Below are 21,302 nucleotides of genomic sequence, written 5' to 3'. Positions count from 1 at the left end.
CAACTGTAACAGCAGAGGTGCAACCAGGGGAGCAGCTTCAGGGAAACGACAGTGCCTGGCTGGAAGCAGAGCTACTGGGGCTCAGCCAGGCGGATCTGTAGACAAGCCCCCAGCATCACTGCAGAGCGTGGACCCTTTGCCTCCCAGACCGGCAGTTCTGCTCACAGCAACACTCCAGTTGCCTGATGGGAGACTCCTCGAGGTTCCAATAACGATCGATTCGGGAAGCAACGCCGACTTCGTGGGACTGCAGTTCGTTAAGCAGCACAACATGGCGCTCCTGCCTGCAACGACGCCTCTAAACGTGGTCACGGTAGACGGCAGGAAGTTGCTGGGGGGGCAAGTGGTGCAGCAAACCCCTCCCATGATGATGCAGATTGGCAACCATCGAGAACTTATTAGTTTCAATGTCACCCACTTATCGGACACACCCATCGTGTTAGGCATGAGTTGGCTGGAGAGGCACAGTCCCGCGGTTGCGTGGTACCAGCGGCAGATCACCTTTTGTTCATCGTATTGTGCTCAGCATTGCTTTCAGACCGATCAGGGAGGAGAAGCCGAGCAGCAGTTGCATCTGGGTATGGTGCAAACAGTGCCTCACAAGTACCAGGACTTCTTGGAGGTTTTCTGTGAGAAGGAAGCTGACAAGTTGCCGCCTCACAGACCTTACGACTGCGCGATTGATTTAGTGCCAGGGGCGCAACTGCCTGCTGCCAAGCTGTACTCCATGTCGGAAGACGAGATGCAAGAGCTTCGGGAGTTCATAGACCATAACCTCAAGCGAGGTTTCATCCAGGAATCTAAAGCAGCGGGTGGCAGCCCTGTGTTCTTTGTGAAGAAGAAAAACACGCCCCAAAAAAGGCTTATAGTGGATTACAGGTTCATAAACAGCTTGACTAAGCCCAAAGCTTTCCCCATGCCCAAGATTGACGACCTTTTAGCGACCGTCAGGAGGGGCAAGATTTTCACCAAGCTGGACCTACGTGGAGCTTACAATCTCATCCGCATCCGGAAAGGAGATGAGTGGAAGACCGCCATGTTCACCCCTCTGGGCACATACGAATACAGAGTCATGCCTTTCGGTCTCCAAAATGGCAGCCACGTTTTTCAAGCATTTATGCACCACGTGCTAGCAGGTCTCCTCTACAAGAAGTGTGTCTGCTTTCTCGACGATATCCTGATTTTCTCGGAATCGCCGGAGGATCACGATAAGGACGTGAGGGAGGTCCTGCAGAGGCTGAAGGACCACAGGCTGTACGCCAAGTTGGAAAAATGCCAGTTTGATGTCAGAGAGGTTGATTTCCTTGGCTACAAGTTGTCCGACGAGGGACTGGCCATGGACAGGGCTAAGGTTCAAGCGCTGTTGGACTGGAAAAGCCCTCGAAATCGGAAAGAGGTCCAGAGGTTCATCGGCTTTGCCAATTTTTACCGCAAGTTTATTAAAGGTTTTGCGAACGCGACGGCGGCTATCACTGACACCCTCAGTTCCAAGAAGAAGAAGTTCGTCTGGACCGAACAAGCGGAGCGGTCCTTCCGGACGCTTAAAGGTCTTTTCGCCTCCGAAGAGCAGCTGCTCCACGTGAATCCCGGCAGACCCATGCGGGTAGAGACCGATGCGTCAGACAGAGCGGTTGGGGCCGTTCTTTTGCAAGAGGATTCACAAGGCAACTGGAGACCGGGTGCGTTCTACTCCCGGAAGCTCAGCAAGACGGAGCGCAATTATACCATTTGGGACAGGGAGTTGTTGGCCATTCATGCAGCTTTCAAAGCGTGGCGACACTTCTTAATAGGAGCCAAGCACACGGTGCAAGTCCGCACGGATCACAAGAACTTAGAGTATTGGCGGACGGCTAAGTTACAGACCCAGCGACACATGCGCTGGGCGGAGTTCTTTGCGGATTTCGACTTCAAAATAGAATACATCCCAGGAGACTCCAATGTTATTGCAGACGCGCTGTCCCGAAAGCCGCAATACTTGGAGGAAGCAGCTCCAATCGCAGCAAAGCACATTTTCGCACCGCAGGCGTGGACGTGCGCTACCATCGCAGTCGACCTGGACGCGGTGCGACGCGCGTTGCAAAGGGATCAGTTTGCACAGTCCAAGATGGAGGAGCTACGCGGAGGGTCGCGAGACAACGATGAGTTCCAATTGCAAGATGGACTTTTGACTCGTAAGGGTGCCCTTTACGTGCCCACCGACGATCTTCGAGCCAAGGTTCTGCAACAATTGCATGACGCCCCTAGTGCAGGCCATTTCGGCAAAGAGAAGACGATGGAGTTGGTGGCTAGAGACTTTTGGTGGCCCCAGATGAGAGGAGAGGTGGCGGACTACGTCGCCAGGTGTGATATCTGCCAGAGGTCCAAACCAGTGCACCAGAAGCAGGCGGGATTGCTAGAACCGCTGGAGACACCGCAGCAACCGTGGGAGAGGGTAGCGTTGGACTTTGTTACGGACCTGCCCAGCTCCAGAGGTAAGACGGCGGTGTTAGTGGTGGTGGACTTGTTCACCAAGATGGCGCATTTCATCCCTTGTGCCAAGGTGGCGACGGCAGAACAGACCGCAAAGCTCTTCATCGATCACGTCTTCAGAGTGCATGGACTTCCGCAGTCCGTCTTGTCCGACAGGGGGCGCCAGTTTGTTTCCACTTTCTGGCGAAAGCTTCTGGGCATCTTGCACGTCAAAATCAACCTGACATCGGCGAGACATCCACAAACCAACGGTCAAGCGGAGAGGGTCAACGCGATCATGCAGCAGTACCTGCGGTGCTACGCCAACCAGCGACCTGCGGCGTGGGTGGACTATCTGCCGATGGCTGAATTCGCCTACAACAACACGAAACACGCATCCACCGGGGTGACGCCTTTCTTCGCGAACAATGGCCGTCATCCCAGAACCTTCCCGAGATTTGCGGCACCAGGAGGGGGGGGGCCTCAAGATGCCGACCAGTTTGCAGCGGAGTTGCAAGAGGTGCACGAGGAGCTGCGGAGACATTTGGAGCTGGCAAAACAGGCGTATAAGGTGCAGGCCGATAAGCACAGGAGGGCGGGAGAGGACATCCAGATTGGGGACTGGGTGTGGTTAGCAGCCCACGCGATGCCGGCCAGGTCATTGGCCAAGAAGAAGTTAGGACACAGGCAGCTAGGGCCATATCAAGTTGAGGCTAAGATCAATCCGGTGGCTTTTCGTCTAGCCCTTCCGGAGGGTTCCAGGGTGCACCCGGTCTTTCATAGGTCGGTGCTCACTCCCTACAAAACCCCACACAGGTTTCAAGAGTCAGGAGCACTCCCAGAGCCACGTAGGAGGGCGCCTGAGGGGGGGGAATCGCCAAGACCAGAACCTCTTAACGAGGTCACAGAGATACTGGACTCGAGATGGGGGGAGGAGGGAGTTGAATATTTTCTAGCCAGGGAAGGCACTCCGGCCTCTGCCAATAGCTGGGTGCCGGGTTACGCGTTGGACGAACCCCTGTTGAAGGAGGAGTTCCATGCACTTTTTCCGCACAAGCCCATGCCCGAGGAGTATTTTGATGATTGGCTTTTCACGCCCACTTTGTCAGACAGCACGTTCGAGGGTTTCTCCTCACCCGAGGGCCATGCGCCCGAAACAAGCCCGACCAGGGATCCGAGACTGGGGGGGGAGGAGACAGGCCCTTGTTGGTGGGTGGATCAGCCAAGGGAGGCATGGAGTCAGAGATGGATGGTAGGTCCTTGGCAGGCAGCGCCAGGAGAAGCAGTGATGGAGGAAGAGACTGTGAGGTCTGTGGGTGGGGAACCCGAGTTCGAACACACATATACGGAGATGACAGAGGAGAACGTTGAAGTGGACAACTTGTATCCTGAACCGACCCCGGAAGAACCACGTTTTCCTCAACCTGCACCCGGCGAGCGGGAGGGGGGAAGGGGGGGCTTCGAGGGGGGGATGGATGTCAGGGTTTCTGGGAGAGAGGAGGAGATGACAGAGGAGACGGAGAGCGAGTGGGAGGAGGGGCAGAAGGATGAGGAAGAAGATGACGGAATTCTGAGGGAATCCACGAGTCTGAGCAGCGAGTCAGAGGATTCTCAAAAGGGGGTTACCTTAATCAAGCAAAAGGGAGGAGAAGGGAGAAGCGGAGAGGAGCCCAGTGGAAGACAGACGCAGCAAGAGGCGTCTCAGCCGGAACGGAGTAAAGGGGGTGGAGTCGTCAGCCTCTCGGAGGGAGCAGGATTAGGAGAGAACAGAGAAAGGGGGTTGGAGCAAGGTGTTCAGCCGGAAAGGGTGGAGAGCAGAACAAGGGGTGGTGTAGCGGTCGAAAGAAAGGTCAGCAGCAACGTACGCGCGCCAAGTTCAAACGTAGAGGCGCGCGGAAGTGGAGAGAGCTCAGGGGAGGAGCCCGGCCCTAAAGCCAGAAGGAGGGGGGAAGAGGCGGCAGAGGATTCAGCCTCAGGCGAGTCACGGAGAGAGGGAACCCAGGGGGGCAGGAAGACCCTGCGGAAAAGAAAGGAGAGGAAGAGGTGGTCTAGAGCCAGGCTATTAAGTTGGTGTGGAAGAGGGGAGGAGTCAGAGGGGACTTCAGCGGTCTAACGTGACAGACGTACGGCCACGATGCTGAACTGTACGAGAAGCAGAAATCTTCAATAAACTTTTCCTGTAAATAAACTGCAACGGAGTGAGGTCTCTTGTGAGCTGGGACCCGTCCTGGGTGGCCGTGACAGACGGGTTGTGTTTTCAGCGGAGGAGGCTGACCAAGCCCCAGAAAAAGATGGGGGTGGTGGGCAAATAACTTGCTTTGATGGCTATCAGACAGATACAGTGGCATTGTGTAATGCAGAATTAAGGCCAGGGCAATAACAATGTTATCCTGAAAGAAGGCAGAGCCTGCCTATGATGGAATCCAGTTATCTGGACACAGGGCTGGACTGGCTCAACTCACAAAGGAAACAGGCTGTCCAGAGAGTGGGCTGGCCCTTCCCATTAAGGGACTGTTATCTGGAGAGAAGGAGGAGGTTATCCGGATACAGATGGCTTTGTCCAGAGCAAGAACGATTTCAGGATGCTGGGCTGGCCCAGCTCAGAGGATATTTGTTCTAATAGCTGAAAAGAGCAAGCAGAAACAGGGTTAGGCAATGCTGCAGCACATTCTGCAAAGGCTTTGAAACAGCATCTCACTTGTGAAACAGTAGAAACATACTTCCATATGATAAGAAAGGGAGATTATTACTTTATTTAAAAAAAAAATGCCCTTCTGCTTTGAAAAGGTGCTTAGAATGGCTACAATGACTGATAAAAACATAAAAATCAAAAAGCAGAATGAAAGCAATTCAATGCAACACCAAACCAGAAAAATTATAATACAGTGGTACCTCGGGTTACATATGCTTCAGGTTACGTACACTTCAGGTTACAGACTCCGCTAACCCAGAAATAGTGCTTCAGGTTAAGAACTTTGCTTCAGGCTGAGAACAGAAAACATGTGGTGGCGGCGTGGCAGCAGCGGGAGGCCCCATTAGCTAAAGTGGTGCTTCAGGTTAAGAACAGTTTCAGGTTAAGAACGGACTTCTGGAACGAATTAAGTACTTAACCCGAGGTACCACTGTACACAAACATAGCAGCAGGATGATAAATAAACTGTAATACTACAGCCCCTATTTCCTAGCTCATTTGGTAGAGCATGAGACTCTTAATCTCAGGGCCATGAGTTTGAGCCTCACAATGGGGAAAAGATTCCTGCACTGGAGGGGGTTGGACTAGATGACCCTCATGGTCCCTTCCAATTCTATGATTCTGTGATATGTCTCTGAAACATGAACACTTCCTTCAGTTTCTTTGTGGGTCCCACATTATCTGCATGGAGAAAAGTGCAGGGAACATAGGAACGGGATTCTGGGTGCCTATTCATTACTCATTTCTCTCATGCAAAGCAGTGTAATTGGGACCTTTCCAGTCCTGGGTCTATTAGCATTTCAGTCTGCTCTTGTCTCTGCCCTCCCTTGAATCCACAGAGCACTGTGCAAGTTCTGCCTGCTATACTACTCCAGCACATCTAGAATGTGTTCCTCAGGTGTGAAAACTCTGAGAAACTTGCCAGGTGCAGCTATTTCCATCACTCCAGCAACTTTTGAATCCACTTTGCCTTCTGTTTTGACAGAAGAATCCTTTCTTGCAAACCAAATTGTGAGAACAGCACCCTCTTGTGGCTTTAATCTTTTGACACACACACACAGAGAGAGAGAGAGAGAGAGAGAGAGAGAGAGAGAGAGAGAGAGAGAGAGAGAGAGAGAGAGAGAGAATTTTGTTTAACAGAAGCCCGGGACTGATGGACAGACCCAAAATTCTCAACTATGTAAGGATTATAGCTCCAGGAAGACAATCATAATCACAAAATATTTAGCAAATGTAATAGTTATATTTTCACTAGGTATTAAAGCTAGGAGTCTGATCTAATTTAATTGGTTGGATTACTTGATTAAAACACTTCAAATGGTGCTCCTGATTAATCAGTAAGCAGTTTTAATGTTTTAAAGAAATATTTTGAATACGTATAAGAATTACATTTTTTAAAATGGTGCTTGTCATTTGCAGAAGTTGTAAATAAAAACAAACAAGTTCTGATCTATTGATTTGTAAATCTATTGGCAGGGACTCTTGCTCTCTCTCTTACTGATATGAGCCACTTTAGGAAACATTAGTTATCTGATAGCCAGGTTGCCAATATAGTAAGTATTTTATTTTATTTTTACAAATTTGCTGACTAATAAAATGGTAGCACCTTTTAAGTCAATTAAATTATTGTAATTGAAAAATCTGATTTATTAAAGGCTGCCCAACACACAAAATCCATCAGATGAGAGGTTCTAGGATCTGGCAGAAGCCCTGCTGTGCTGGCAGGACTTGAGAGAAGCCGTGGGCAGGAGACACAGAGCTCATCCACACTTCCCAAACCTGAGGCTAGAAATCACGGGACAAATGGCAGTGTGGATGAGCCCAAAGAGTGGAACCTTGGACTGTGAGATGATAGGCCTCTCGGGGCGCACAAGTGATTTGGGAGTTGCTGCTGGGTATATGATGCAGTCAGCGGAGGAGAGGGAATGAGGGGTGTGTGGAGGAGGGATGTCTGATTATTAGTCCATGCAGTATTCCTCCTGATGGGCTCAGGTGCATGCTGAATGTGTGTGGAGGCTCTCCTCTTTGTAATGTGGAGTTGTACCTTAGATTTGAACCTGGGACCTGCAGCATGTAAAACATAACCTGTTCCACCAGATGCTCTATTAAACTGAGGCTATTCCTGTTAAGAAGGAAGTGCTGTGGCGGGTGGCTCCTGTGTCTGGAAATGTGTATTACCTGATTTGGGAGGAGTTGGGCTCTCTAGGAACGAAGGGGTTTGTAGTCTGGGAGTACTGTTGGATTTCAACTTATTACTTGGGTCTCAAGTGGCTTCTGTGGCTAGGGAGGCTTGTGCGCAGAACCAACTTAAGCTGATTCATCAGCTACAGCTGTTCCTGGACTGGCATAGCTTGGCTTTAGCTGTTCATGCTCTGGTGGCCTCCCACCTGGACTACTGTAATGCACTGTATGTGGGGCTGTAGCTAGTGCAAAACGTGACTGCTAGGGTGGCAAGTTGGACAGATGGATAGGAATACAAGTCACTGGTTCAGAAAGTGTTGCACTGACTGCCAGTGAGCTACCGGAATCACTTCAGGGTGTTGGTACTAGCATATAAAGCCCTAGCTGGCTTGGGACCGAAGTACCTAAAATTTGTCGGAATCTCCGTTACGACCAAGCTAATAAAGCTCATCCTCCTCTGGTCGAGTCCTTCGGAATCCCCTCCAATGATAATGAACGACCTGAGCCTTTGATGAGGCCTCCAGGCAAATTCCCATTACGCAGAGAATCAAAGCAGCAGAAGTGATGAGATTTATGGCTACATCGCTATGAATTTTATTACTAAGCTACGCAGACAGAAAAGAAATACATCCTCTCTCTGTGAAAGCAGAGAGCAACTGAAAAACAAAGGAACAGGAAACCAGTAACGTCACATCCATCTCCTGTCTTCCGTGAGACTTCCAACAGTCTGGAATGTGTGGAATGCAAAACAGAGTCTTGTGACTCCAAAGCACTGCACAATGGCAAACAGAAACTAACAAAATTATGTCTTCTACAACACCCCAGACTCATGATCAGCAGGTGAGGCTTTGTTGGTGGTGCAGCCACTGGGGGCTGCCTAGTTGGTGTTGACCTGTGACAAGTTCATTTCTGTAGAATGCCCTTCCTAATGTCTTCTTCATTCATTTTAAAGAGAAATCTAAAAACATTCCTCTTTACCCAGGCATTTGATGACACACTGTTTCTGGAAACCCTGAGACCACTGTTTTTATGTTTTTAACTGTTTTTATTTTTGTTTTAAATATTTTATTTCCTTTGTAGGGAAGGGTGACATATTAAACAACAACAACAACAACAATATTCTCCCTGGCCATTACCGGTATGTTGAGTGGTTGTGAAATTGCTCTTTTGCCTGTGGCATTTCCCTCTTGTAATTGCTCTTTTGCCTGTGGCATTTCCCTCTTGGAATCCAAACATCAGCTAGGGGGTGAAATTCACCCTTTCCCCCATGGGTTTCAAATGCCCACCTCCTGCTTCCCAACCTCACGTCTTATACAGTGAGCCAAGGGAGAGTGTTGCTGACAGTGCATGTATGCAGCTGCTGTTGCTGTATGTTCTGGTCCATCCATTTGGCTGCTTGTCAAATAAGTATTTCTATCTCTGTGTGAGTTCTGAACTCTTGTCCAAGAAGGGCTGTGTGCACTCCCTACAGGTATCCTAACCAGGGAGCTCTGTTGATGCTGTATTGTATGTTTCTTCCTCCGTCCTCTTTTTGTATATGTACAGTGGTACCTCAGGTTACATACGCTTCAGGTTACAGACTCTGCTAACCTAGAAATATTACCTCGGGTTAAGAACTTTGCTTCAGGATGCGCAGCGGCAGCAGGAGGCCCCATTAGCTAAAGTGGTGCTTCAGGTTAAGAACAGTTTCAGATTAAGAACAGACCTCCAGAACGAATTAAGTTCTTAACCGCTTCAAAAATGTATCTGAGGAATATAAAGGAATTGAAACCTAGGGGGACCTGGGAGCTGCCAATTATGGGGTCAATATGCTAGCTGTGCCACTGGGGTTGATGGGAGTTGGGGATTAGGGCATCATTTTATGTGTTTTGCATATGTGTGTGTTGGGGGTATGCCCTAGTCATGGTGAGTTCATTGGCTATGTGTGTCCTTGATTGCAGGAATCTCTATATGGTGCATTTCCAGGAATACCATGTTGTGGGTGCCAGGTTCCCCTAAATTCCTGGGTCTAATAGGTGTTAAAACTGGCTGCCAGATGAATTTAGTGTTGAAATACAGTGGTACCTCAGGTTAAGAACTTAATTCGTTCTGGAGGTCCATTCTTAACCTGAAGCACCATTTTAACTAATGGGGCCTTCCGCTGCCGTGCCATTTCTGTTCTCATCCTGAAGCAAAGTTCTTAACCCGAGGTACTATTTCTGGGTTAGCAGAGTCTGTAACCTGAAGGTTTGTAACCTGAAGCATCTGTAACCCAAGGCACCACTGTACAGGCCAAACCCCACTGTTTTCAATGGGACTTCATAGAATTGGAAGGGATGCTGAGGGTCATCTAGTACAACCCCCTGCAATAGAGGAATATCAACTCAAGCATCCAAGACAGATGGCCATCCAACCTCTGCTTCAAAACCTCCAGTAAATGAGGTGAGCGTGCACAGGATTGCTTTTTCATTGCTTCAAGTCGACATTTGACTAAGGCTAGAAGACTCCCCACCACGCTTCACAGTCGCCAACTACATGTAATGATATTTACTTATTTTACTTATTTCAGTGTTCTAAGCCTTCGGCCTTGTAAACCCAACTAAAGACTCGCGTCTCTCTCCTCCCCTCCCTTCACCCGTATAAGGTGTGTGTTTTTGTCCCGTGACACCGCCCTCCGGCAAATCTCATTGGCAAATTTCAAGGCGCTGTGCATCATTGGCAGAGAGCTGCATAATCCCCACCCCAAATATGCAAGCCGTCTGCTCATCTCTTCCGCCCTTAGCGCAGCTCTCATTGGCAAAAACGAGAGAATGGAGTGCATCTATTGGCTAAAAATGACAAGGCCTGCCCACCTGACGGCTTCTCTCACTGTTTACTTCCGCTCTACAGAAACGGGCAAAGCGAAGGGCCTCTATTGGCTGCGGCGCGCGCAGGGGGCGGGCTCGCACGGCTTGATAGATGCCTGAGCCCCGCCACCCCGGTCCGCAGACTAGGCAAAGGTTCGCTCAGGTGTCCGAGGCAGGAGGTGTGAGATACGCGCGCGCGAGAGAGCGAGCAATGTGGCCGTTCCTGCTACTGCTGCTTCCGTTGGTGGGGGTCTCCGGGGTGGTTCAAATCCCTCCGCACGAGGACGTGGCTCGGGTCGCGCGCTTCGTGGCGCACTCGTGCGATTGGGGCGCGCTGGCCACGCTCTCCGCGCAAGACCCGCCGATGCGGGGCCAGCCTTTCTCCAACGTCTTCTCCGTCAGCGACGGGCCGCTGGGGTCGAAGCAAGGCAGCGGGGTGCCTTACATGTACTTGACGCCGCTGGAGGTCTCCGTGCATGATTTGCAGGTGAGGGGACGGGCATTTCGGTTATTCTGAGATGAGGGAAGACCTCGCGACACAGCAGCTGCAACTGTCTGAGGCCGGCTGTAGTTGTTCAGTGCCCTGAAATGTGCTCTGAAGCTGAGGCCTGGTGAGTTTAGTGAATTCTGAGTTTAGTGAGTTCTGGTGAATCAAGTTTAGTCTTGTGTGTATTTCATCATTATTAATTACAATATGCATGTGCAATTGATGTACCCTGATGTTGGGAAAGATGGAGGGCACAAGGAGAAGGGGACGACAGAGGACAAGATGGTTGGACAGTGTTCTCGAAGTTACGAACGTGAGTTTGACCAAACTGCGGGAGGCAGTGGAAGACAGGAGTGCCTGGCGTGCTCTGGTCCATGGGGTCACGAAGAGTCGGACACAACTAAACAACAACAATATATAAAGTGCCTTAAGAGGGCATTTGGTTTTTTCTTTTAAAAAAATCCATAAAATTTAAATTATTTCAATATATAATGACATAAATTATTTCTACGTTTTATCTCATTCATTCTGAGGAGCATTCTTTGTTCCTCATTTCAGTTGTTTTTGCAACAGCTTTGTGAGGTAAGTTAGGCCAAGGTTTATGATTGTCTTGGTGTCTCCCAGCAAGCTGTATGACTCTGCGCAGGGATCTGAATGTGAGTCTTCAGGGCCAAATAAAGTGTAACATGAAAAGGGTCTCCTACATTAATAAATTTGAGAGGGTGGGATAAATGAAAATCCTGGAGTTAAGGGAGCTTTTTAGTCTTTTCCCCTGAGCTATCTTCCTAATAAAACCACATGCACACCCTCTTCCGCAGCTGCTGTTTGTCTTTCAAGGCAAAACATACAGTTATTGCTTATCATATGTTTGCCCTGTGTAATAACAACAGCTCTTAGAGACAGTTTTGGGGAAGAAAAAAAAATAGTGCTTACCCATTCCAAAACTCCTGCCCTGTCCGGGTAATTCTATGAAAATGTCAACATACAAATATTTTTTTCATTTATAGTTAGCATGTTCTATATTTTTCTAAAGAACCTTGTCAGGATTTGCTTTGTGGGTCAAATTTGACAGGTGGGTAGGGCAGCCATGGTTTAGCAAGCTCACCTTGGTTTCAACATCCCAGCTTGTGGCCAGTCCTGAGCTATAGCTTAAGGTCTAAACTGTAGGTCAGGAGCAGGGAACCTTCTACATCCTGAGGGCCACATTCAGTTCTGGGTATCATTCTGGGGCATACATGTCAGGGGTAGGGCAAGAGGCAACTGGGTGGAAGCAATGAATGTAAATGTTACATTTGTACAGTAGTTTAGTTTCTACACATACTCTCTCACATCCCTCTCTTATCCTCCATCCAGACAAGAAAGAAGTATTATCAGAGTTCAAGGACACCTTCCAGCCAGGGAAAAACACTCAATGAAGGTGTGAAGCAGTGAGGCGTGTGGCATGGGAAGAATCCTGTGGGCCAGATAGAAAGGGCTGGAGGGCAGCATTGGACCCCCAGTCGCAATATTGCTCACCCCAGCTTTAGTTAATAAAATGTTACCCTCAATCATGCTTTGCTTTACTTGGATGTGGTGAATAACTTATGTCTGCATATGCTTAATCTTCACAGTTGTTTCAATTTTGCAGTAAGGTTATTAGTATAGTTTCCTAATACATGTATGCAATTGATGACATAGAAAAATACTGATCTAATTGAAGCTTGGTAAGCGTTGTTATGAGCGGAAGGATTATTAATCTCTTTGCCTGCCCTTCTAAAGAATGCAGGAAGTTTAGCACAGCCTTAATCTGTATGTTGCGAAACTTGCATTCAATTGATGGAAACCAACTAATGGATATGTAACCAAATAAGATGAATACGAACGGCCATGGAAAGCTGGGTAGGGAAGTCTGTTGTGTAGGGATGAGAAAACAATCTGTAAATATAAATTGAGGAAAATGCATACACAATAAATAAATAAGAATCAATTGACAGAAACCTTCATACTCATTGGGGAGGGGATTGAGTATACCTGCAGTGTGAAAAGACTGAGGAGCAAACACTGCACAGCTATTGCAATAGTTTTGTAATCTGAGAATCTTTACATTTTTCAAACATTTTAGTTGGTTTGTGGTAGAAATAAGACTAGCAATATATTTTTTGGAATCTATTAAATTTACTTTGTCCACTTCAGGTACACATGTATATTAACAGATTCTATCCATGGGCTGTTAGGCTGCTGAATGAAAAGATAACAACATGGCAACTGACTTTCAGGTTTGGTGTGTGTGTGTCAGTAAACGAGGGGAATTAAGACTAAGAGAGCTGAGTGGGGGGTGCTCGTGTAATCTCACTGTATACAAGTGACAATAAAGTATTTCAATTTGAAAAACGTCTTTTGCACACAGAGAATTGTGACATGATTTGCAGGGATTGATTTGTAAATAAACTTACTGATGAACAAACCCATCTTCAGGGGGTCTTATTTAATTTAAGCAGCTCAAATGGGGCGTCATGGAGGTCTAAAAACAGCATGCCATCCATGTTCTCTCTAATTTGGGAATGAAGAACTTGTGCCCTTCAGGTGTTGTTGGACTCCCACTCTCATCAGCTGCAGCCAACATGGCCAATGGCCAAGAATTACAGGAGCTGTAGTCTGGTAATATCTGGAGGGCATTGCATTGGCTACCCCTACTCTAACCTGTGAAGCCACTTTATTACAGGCAATAACTAGTTTGATATGGCATACTTTGGTGTTAACAAAGCCGTGACTGCTAATAAATGCTCAGTTTTTCTGTAGGCAGCAATAGAGATCTGTGGCCTCCAGATACCTCTGGCCTACAACTTCCATCATCCGTGACAACTGGGCGTGCTCTCTGGAATGATGAGAGTTTTAGTCCAGCAACCTGTGGAGGGCTTACAGGCTCTTCATTTCTTCTGAAGGAAGCTCCAAATTATTTGCCTTAACATATGTTTTCACAGGTACCTGAATACTCAATTCTTGGGCTTGTCTTCTTTTTTTTGGAAATAAGCGCAGTGTTTGCTGTTCCTACATATTTTATTGTGGCCTTGCTGATCCCTTGAAACACAATGATCTAGCTTATATGATTCAATGAGTTTTTGCTACTTCCTTTAGAAACCCCAAGTGAATGTTATCAGGTCTTCTAAGCTTTGATTATTATTTATCTTGTTAGACTTCTCTGTTGAACTATCTGTTGTGGTGGTGGTTGGCTATAACATGCCAATTTTGTCTCTTCACTCCCATACACCCCAATTTCCCATTTTGCCTAACATCCAGTGTGATGAAGGGGTTGGAGAACTTGATTTTGCTTGGTCCCAATAAAAGTATTGGCCTACCTATAATTCATGAATATTGCATGCTGATTCTGATATTTCAGAGTGGATTTCACTTGTATGCTGTGGAAATAGTCAACTGCAATGTCACAAAACACTCCGACTTAGCATTGCTTCCCAAAATCTTGATATGGTTTAATGAACAATTCTGTTAAGCTTACTCAATAGCTTATTTCTTTTCAGAAAGTGGAAGGAATATCTCAACAAGTGCTGCCATCTCTTATCTCTTGTAACATACAGTACAGCTGTTTGGACTGCCTTCAGTCATATGGAGACATCTGCTTACAGATAACACTCCCAGTGTAACCATGATTCAGCTGTTTCTTGACTGTTTTTCTCCTGCAAATAAGTGCCAAATGTGTGCTTTTTATGCTTAAAATCATGTGCTGCTGAAACTTCACTTTTTCTGGCTGAAAAATGAAACTGATGGAATTTCCCAAGAGGTCACTGTCAGCTTTACAGCTTTGTGCCTGTAAAAAGGAGAAGCACACACACATTGTGTGACTTTTACAATGTTTCTGTATGACCATGACCCTTGAATTGAAAAGGATATGAAACTCATCCAGACACTCAGCTTGTTTTAAATGTGCTAACCTATTCAGCAAATCTGAACATTTATGATTTTATTTTTTTTTGCCACTTGTATTGCAGGTAAATGCCAATGCCTCCCTAACAATGTCCTTGGCACAGACACCTTACTGCAAGAAGGAAGGCTATGATCCTCAGAATCCACTGTGTGCCCATGTGATCTTCTCTGGAATAGTTGAAAAGGTACACTGTGATATTTGGGTATACCAGAAGAATATAATGCTCACTGGCTGAGAACTAGAAAGCAGGTTTCATAACACTGATGATATATGCCTCTGAAATATACTTATTTTGAAGTTACCTTCCATGCATTCAAATAATGTATGAAAGGGGGAGTAGAGCTGTGTATGCTGGACGTGTGTCAAAAATCCCTGTTTTACCTTTTATCCCAAAATTGTTGCACATTCCCAGGTGTGAAGCGGGAACCAAATGCTTATATATTTCTCCATGCAGTCAGGAACACCAATTGCGTAGGGCTCCAAATCACATGAAATGGTCAGCACACATTCATCTAAAATTGTTCTGGGTGGTTTCCATAACCCTTCAGAAAAGATTTGGGGTGGACAAGGGGGTGCACATGGAGATGAGACAGAATGAAAGTTCCATTTCGCAGCCTGAAGTCTTTGAACTAACAGAAATACTTTGTTGGCTACTTCCCTATGTGTACTTACATGTCATTAATCCTGTTGAACTCAGTGGGACTTAGGTTGAGTAGACATGCACAAGGTTGCCATTGTTAGGCAAAATCAAAGAGCTGTAACTTTCTTGAAGAAACCCCATGTGTTTTCTTGTTCCATGTATTTTGGGTGTGTTGAAAAATTAGGAAGCATTGTATGAGCTTTATAATACCTGACTAACTTCACATAAAATAGCATATCAGAGTATATGGGTCAAGTAGTCATGAAAAATCTTGGTTTGGATCCAGAGGAAGTTAGTCATACTTTTATCTCATTGATTTCTCATTGAAATGTGACTAACTTCCTCTGACTCCAACCCTGAGTATTCCTTGAATAATGTTTATATGTGCACTCTTCTCTCTCTTTTTCTTGCATCTTGAGATAGTTTGAAAGAAAGTACAAGATACGGTGGTTAACTAATATGTCTGTGAAATTACATATTTGGTAACTTGTTTGGTAGGTTCCGAATGGTACAGAAGCAGACTTTGCAAAGAAGGCTCTCTTCAGTAGACATCCTGAAATGGCTACGTGGCCATCTGGTCATAACTGGTTTTTTGCTAAACTCAATATCACCAACATCTGGGTCCTGGACTACTTTGGTGGAATCAAAACTGTGACTCCTCAAGAATATTTTAAAGCTACACCATAGTAAGTATTCAAGTTACATTGCTTGGGAAATCTTGTTTTTCAGCATCTGATTTCTTTATTCCACAATACTCCTTAAGTGATCCTGAAAGCCATAGGATTTGAAGTGGTCACTTATTTTTATATATATTTGAGAGAGACCAAGGAAGCAGAGGGCTAAGATCTTTAAGGACCCCAACAATTTGAAGGAAAGCAGCAGAAGAGCTCCTATGGAAATGCTGAAATAACTTTTAGGTTGTAAAAGAGACATGAAAGGACAGAACCAGAGAGAACTAGGGTATCAAGGGCGTCAAAGAAGAACACAGCTATATATCTCTCACTGAAATAAGTGGGACTTCAAAAGCTGAACCTTGGTTGTTTTAAAATGCTATCCAAAAGTTTGGATAGTGTCCAGTAGTGTCTATTCTGATGAGCAGCAGCTCTGTAGGGTCTCAGGCAAACATCTCTTCTAGTCTTTCAGAGAGTGGTCCCTTTTAATTTGAGATGCAAGAAGTGAAACTTAAGACTGTCCATATGAAGCATGTGCTCTACCACTGAGCTATGGAATATCCTCTGTACAGCAGGGCCTTGCTAGAGAAAGTACCAAGACATTAAGACTGACTACATACCATTTTAATTTATTTTTATTTTTTCTTCTCTGTAGGCAAGGAAGATGCTTGAATGAAACATTGTCTACTTTTTCACTGGTCACTTTTGTAACAAGAAACCACCCAAAAACTGAGATAATCTTGTGGAATCTCAAAACTGCACATTCCTTTGGAATTCTAAGGGATTGCTTACGCCATTTGAGTGCAAAAAGTATGGATTCCTTGCAAAGGAAATCTTAAATTCTGTGCACAAAAATATTTAGAGTATGCAAATCTGCATACTATGCATAATTGATTCTGCTTTGGGACTTCGATTTTTAAAGAAGCTATTTTTCAAAAAGCTTATTTAAAGAAAAATACAATTGGGGTACATCTCTGAAATGGAGAAAAGAGAAAAGTGCAGTGGAGAAAATTTGTTGTTGAAGAAACATCCTGAAATGTTCAGCTGTATTCTGGACTTGATCAGCAGATTCATGTGTAGCATCATTCGCTGGGTGATTTATGCTGTCAGCTGACCATATTGATAAGGGATATGCCTGCAGCCCTAATTCAGCTAGGGCCAGTTTATGTATATGTGTGCCTACAATAACAAGGCAATATATATTGGCAAGTGAAGTGCAAAACTTGATGTTTCTGTAGTAGTTCAGCAAAACTGCCCCAGTTATGTAAAAAGGGGGTGTCAGTGATTTTAGCAGTAGAGCAGAGCACATGAGTGTGGGCACTAAACTATCTTTCCATCCACAGCTTACCTCCCTGCAACATCTCTCTCTGAGTGCTTGTAGCTTAGCAGAGTTTGCTTGTTGTATTGGGGCTTAACTGAGAGGTAAAGCTACTAGGGTACAGACTGCAGGGTGGTAGGCCTTGGGTGGGCAAAGTGTCCTATGATCCTCAGCCATGTGGCTCTTTGCTGTTAAAATTGGACCCTACCCAGACCTTTCTTCTTACGCAATTTGGGGAAGTTCTGTGTTTGAACCCATAGCAATGTTACCACTATGTCTTATTTGACCCGATACCATATGACAGAACTACATGCTTAGCTATATTCACCTCTGTGCCTTATTTACTGCTTGTGCCAAAAAAACTCTGAAGGCTTTATTTGAACTTAACATAATGTCAGTTCCATTATGGACCATCATTTTTAAAATCAACTAAGTTGTAGTCCTTAATTATAGAGTTTGAAACCCGGTGCTGAAGTATTCTGTAAACCCATTGTTAAAGAAAGAATATGATTCTTCCCAGGGCCACAAGATTGATTGTTAACAGTCTTTAATTATGAGATATTCTTATGAGAGTACCACGCAGAATGCATTGATCATACGAAACCCTGTTGTCTTACCACAGAGCAGAAAAAGAATTCTAATACATAATGTTGAGCCATGTTCCCATACCTGGTGCCCTCCAGATGTTACTGGACTACAACTCTATCCCTGACCAGCTGGCTGGGGCTGATGGGAGTTGGATTCCAACAATATCTGGAGGGCTGCAGGTTAGTCACCCCTGGGGAAGGCTGATGTTGAAGGCATGCTGCTGTCTCTCTTGATGAATATTGCTTGTTTTGTGTTGAAAAGTGTTCTGTCATAGCGGATACATGATTGAAATCTGAGGAGACCAAGCTGACATGACAGAAGTGCAAAACCCACGAAGGGTAGTGTGAATCCTGCCAAGGACTTGTCACTTTCAAGGCATCAAATGTCTTTGATCACATTCTTTTCTTCATCCACAATTGTTAAGGTATAAGATAATTAGAAATTTTTGGTGGCTGTTCTTGCTGTGTTGCTGTCAGGTTAACTAAACAAGTTAGGCCTTAGTCAGCAACATGTTTCCTTGAAAGTAATCTTCACTTACTTGTAGAGATAACTTTTCCTACCTCTGATGTGGCTTCAAATAGCTTGCATGTTTTTATCTTGAGAAATTACATAATTGTGTTGCACATGGAAGTTCTAGCTTCCATAATAAATCCATAGTTAAACAGTATGGAAATAAAAATATATTCTTGGAAATGAAGTTGCCCTGTTTCTTATTAAATGCTGTATTTCATATTTGTGGGGGAGAGAGGAATAGAGGGAAATTTCTAACAGTGTAAATTGTCTGAAAGTGTGTAAAATGTGTGAGTTAAAACTTACAGCATATTTTCCAGATCAGATTTTCTGATGCCTGCCGTGATTTTTAAAGAAAGACATAGTTAAGTGAAACTTAAATCTGATAGCTAATATATAATCTGGTGTTTTTCCTCAGTGTGTGCTTCTAGTTTGCAACATTTCTTTTTTGCTTTTGTACTAATTGGGTAAGTCATTTCAGGAGAGTCTGATTTGGCTTAAGCAGTATGATTTAATGCTTTCCTCTTTTATACTCACTACTATCTAGGTTTCATATTCATAAAGGTAAAATGGCAAGTGTTGGGAAAAGATCCCCTGATCTTTTCTGAACCATTTAAACTAGAGGATAATACTTCTGGAAGCAGCCAGTGGGAGCAGTCAGCTGCAGTCAGAAGTACCGATGCCAGCCTAAGATGCCAGACTGGAAAGAGTCTACTGGATCAGGCCAGTAGCCCATCTTGTCCAGCATCCTGTTCTCACAGTGGCCAACTAGATGCCTATGAGAAGCAGATTATTCATAATACGCAAATGCTGCACTTTGAGGCAGCTCACTTGCCTGATCTCTCCCAATCTAAACACTATGTCTGGGGAAGAAGAAAGGTCTAAATATTGCAGGGGTTTTGTGGAAGCACAAATTGACTTTTTGCTTTGCACAGACACATACTGTGCCTGTGAAGGATGAGCCATCCAGAGTTTCCCACAACTGTATTGGTGTTCCCAACTGCAGCATGTTACCTTTTCCCTAAAGTGAAAATGGCCTGCTCAGGAATCTTACTGTGATTCGTGCTAAAAGCTGAACTCTGCTCCCAGTGACCTTGCTAGGGCAAGCGGAAGCATGATTGTTTTGCTCCCCCTGCTTCCCTTGCCTTTAAGTGCCTAATTATATTGCCATTCTGGTTTGAATTTTCTGCTGTGACAAAGGTTACACAACTGTGCCACAAACGCAATCAGTTCTCACTGACAACATTATTTTGTGTCTGTTCCTGTTCTTGATTTGAGGCAAGGAAGAATCAAAAGGAAATGAAGAAACGGATTCTTCGCTTAAGGCAGTGGAGTTTCCCAGCAGAAAGCTGGATATTATTCATAATTGTCATATCAGTGTTGAACAGAAGAGGGTGCCATACACTGTTAGATTATTTTGTTTGATCAATGAAGTTTTACAGCCTTTACTTTAAAATAGGTTCACTTTTAAATGGAATCTAGACACAGATTTTCAGTGAGAACAGAAGGAATCTGGGGTGCTGGTGGCCTCTTGCATTGAACCTCACTCACTTTTGATTTTCCATTTCTTTGACAGTATAATCTTTTATTGGAATCCGATGGACCCCTCTAAAGTCCTTGCTGGGAATAACGCTGATGATTGATTCTTGTTATGACCTGTTTAACATAAAAATATATCTTTATTGGTACTGCATTCCAAAAGCAGTCCAGCGCTGTAAGGGAAGGGCTGTAGCTCAGTGGTAGAGCATCTGCTTTGAGTGCAGAAGGTTTCAGGTTTGGTCTCCAGCATCTCCAGACAGAGCTGGAAGAGACTCCTGTCTGGAACCCTGGAGAGCTGCTGCCAGCCCATGTGAACAATACTGATCTAGATGAACCAGCGGTCTGGCTCCGGATAAAAGTAGCTCACTACATTCCTTGGATCCCACAGTAATGCTGTTCAGATGTTCAAAGAACACAAGGAGGCATAATATGTGTAAAGGGTGTGCCCTACTCACTGCATTGAGTGGGAAGATCTGAGGGTGGGATCCCAAGTGTGCTCAGTTGAAGTTTCTGCTTAAAAGTCCCTAAAATATCAGAAGACCACTTCAAGTAACTCAGAGCAGAGCTTTCAGTGCACTTGCCTCTGCTCCATGAAACAGCATCCCTGCTGAGATATGACAGGTGCCCTCTTTCTGTACTTCCAGGTAACAATTGAAGACATTTTTGTTGCGACCAGTTTTTTTTCCATCTGGATGAAAAGGTCTACCTTAAGTGTTCATTTTGCATTGCTTTTAGAGCTCTCGTCAGTTGGTTTTGTGTATTGTTTTAAAAATTATTTTAGGTGCTTTTATGGTGTGTATGTAAATTGCTTTGAGGCATATGTAAAAGGGAATTAAAAATAATTTAGTAACCATGATAATAAAGGGTTCCTGGTTGCAAAGTGTAAGCATGAATGAGCTTAGAATTGCCTTTCAGGCCTTCCCAGTCAACATGGGTGGGGTGGGGTTAGGGGTAGAGGGAATGGGAATAGTGGCCCTGTCCTCCCTACCCATTTTATACCCCCGGTGCCAGATTTAGGGCTATGTGGGCAGTTCCCCCGCACAGGGCACCAAGCCAAGGAGGTGCAAAACTATGACATAGTGCCCTTGAGAGCATGCACAGAGCAGGCAGTTAGGGGTGGCGGAAGACACTAAATTTTGTCATTGCTCAGGGCACCATATTACCAAAGTCCACCCCTGATATTCTCATGTGTTCTTTGAACACTTGATCAGGGCAAATGTTGACTTAAATTCAGCACTGGACTCCTAATAGGAAACCCTGGATAATAAAGTGGATGAGAGCCATAGGTGAACTAATGGGCCCATAGTATATGATGGAAGGGGGTTAATGTACCCCCAGTAGCCTATTCCCCGCCCCTTAAAAATGTGACTAAAAAAAAATCAGTCCTCTATCATGAGAATGCTAGCTCTTGTGTCAACTTGGAACAGAGTTAACCCCAAGGTAAAATTAACTCCTGGGGTCTGAGAGCACCCCCTGCCTCACCG

At 45.3% G+C, this 21,302-nt stretch overlaps 1 protein-coding gene across 2 annotated transcripts; it reads left to right on the top strand.

The window, feature by feature from the left end:
* Positions 1 to 10,227: 10,227 nt before the first annotated feature.
* On the top strand, positions 10,228 to 18,462 carry CREG1 (cellular repressor of E1A stimulated genes 1; the record flags this gene model as incomplete). Of its 2 annotated transcripts, XM_081907914.1 has the most annotated exons (4): positions 10,237 to 10,633; positions 14,617 to 14,736; positions 15,691 to 15,878; positions 16,519 to 18,462. In XM_081907914.1, coding segments are annotated over exons 1-4 (684 nt in total). In that variant the 5' UTR covers positions 10,237 to 10,258. The 2 variants fall into 2 exon arrangements, with proteins under 2 accessions (XP_081764041.1, XP_081764040.1); XM_081907915.1 differs by lacking the exon at positions 16,519 to 18,462 and having other exon boundaries at positions 10,228 to 10,633; positions 15,691 to 15,879.
* Positions 18,463 to 21,302: the final 2,840 nt, after the last annotated feature.

Source organism: Podarcis melisellensis, assembly GCF_964234715.1.
Source record: "Podarcis melisellensis genome assembly, chromosome: 4".
NCBI classification, from domain to species: domain Eukaryota; kingdom Metazoa; phylum Chordata; class Lepidosauria; order Squamata; family Lacertidae; genus Podarcis; species Podarcis melisellensis.
This window is presented reverse-complemented; position numbering and strand designations above follow the sequence as displayed.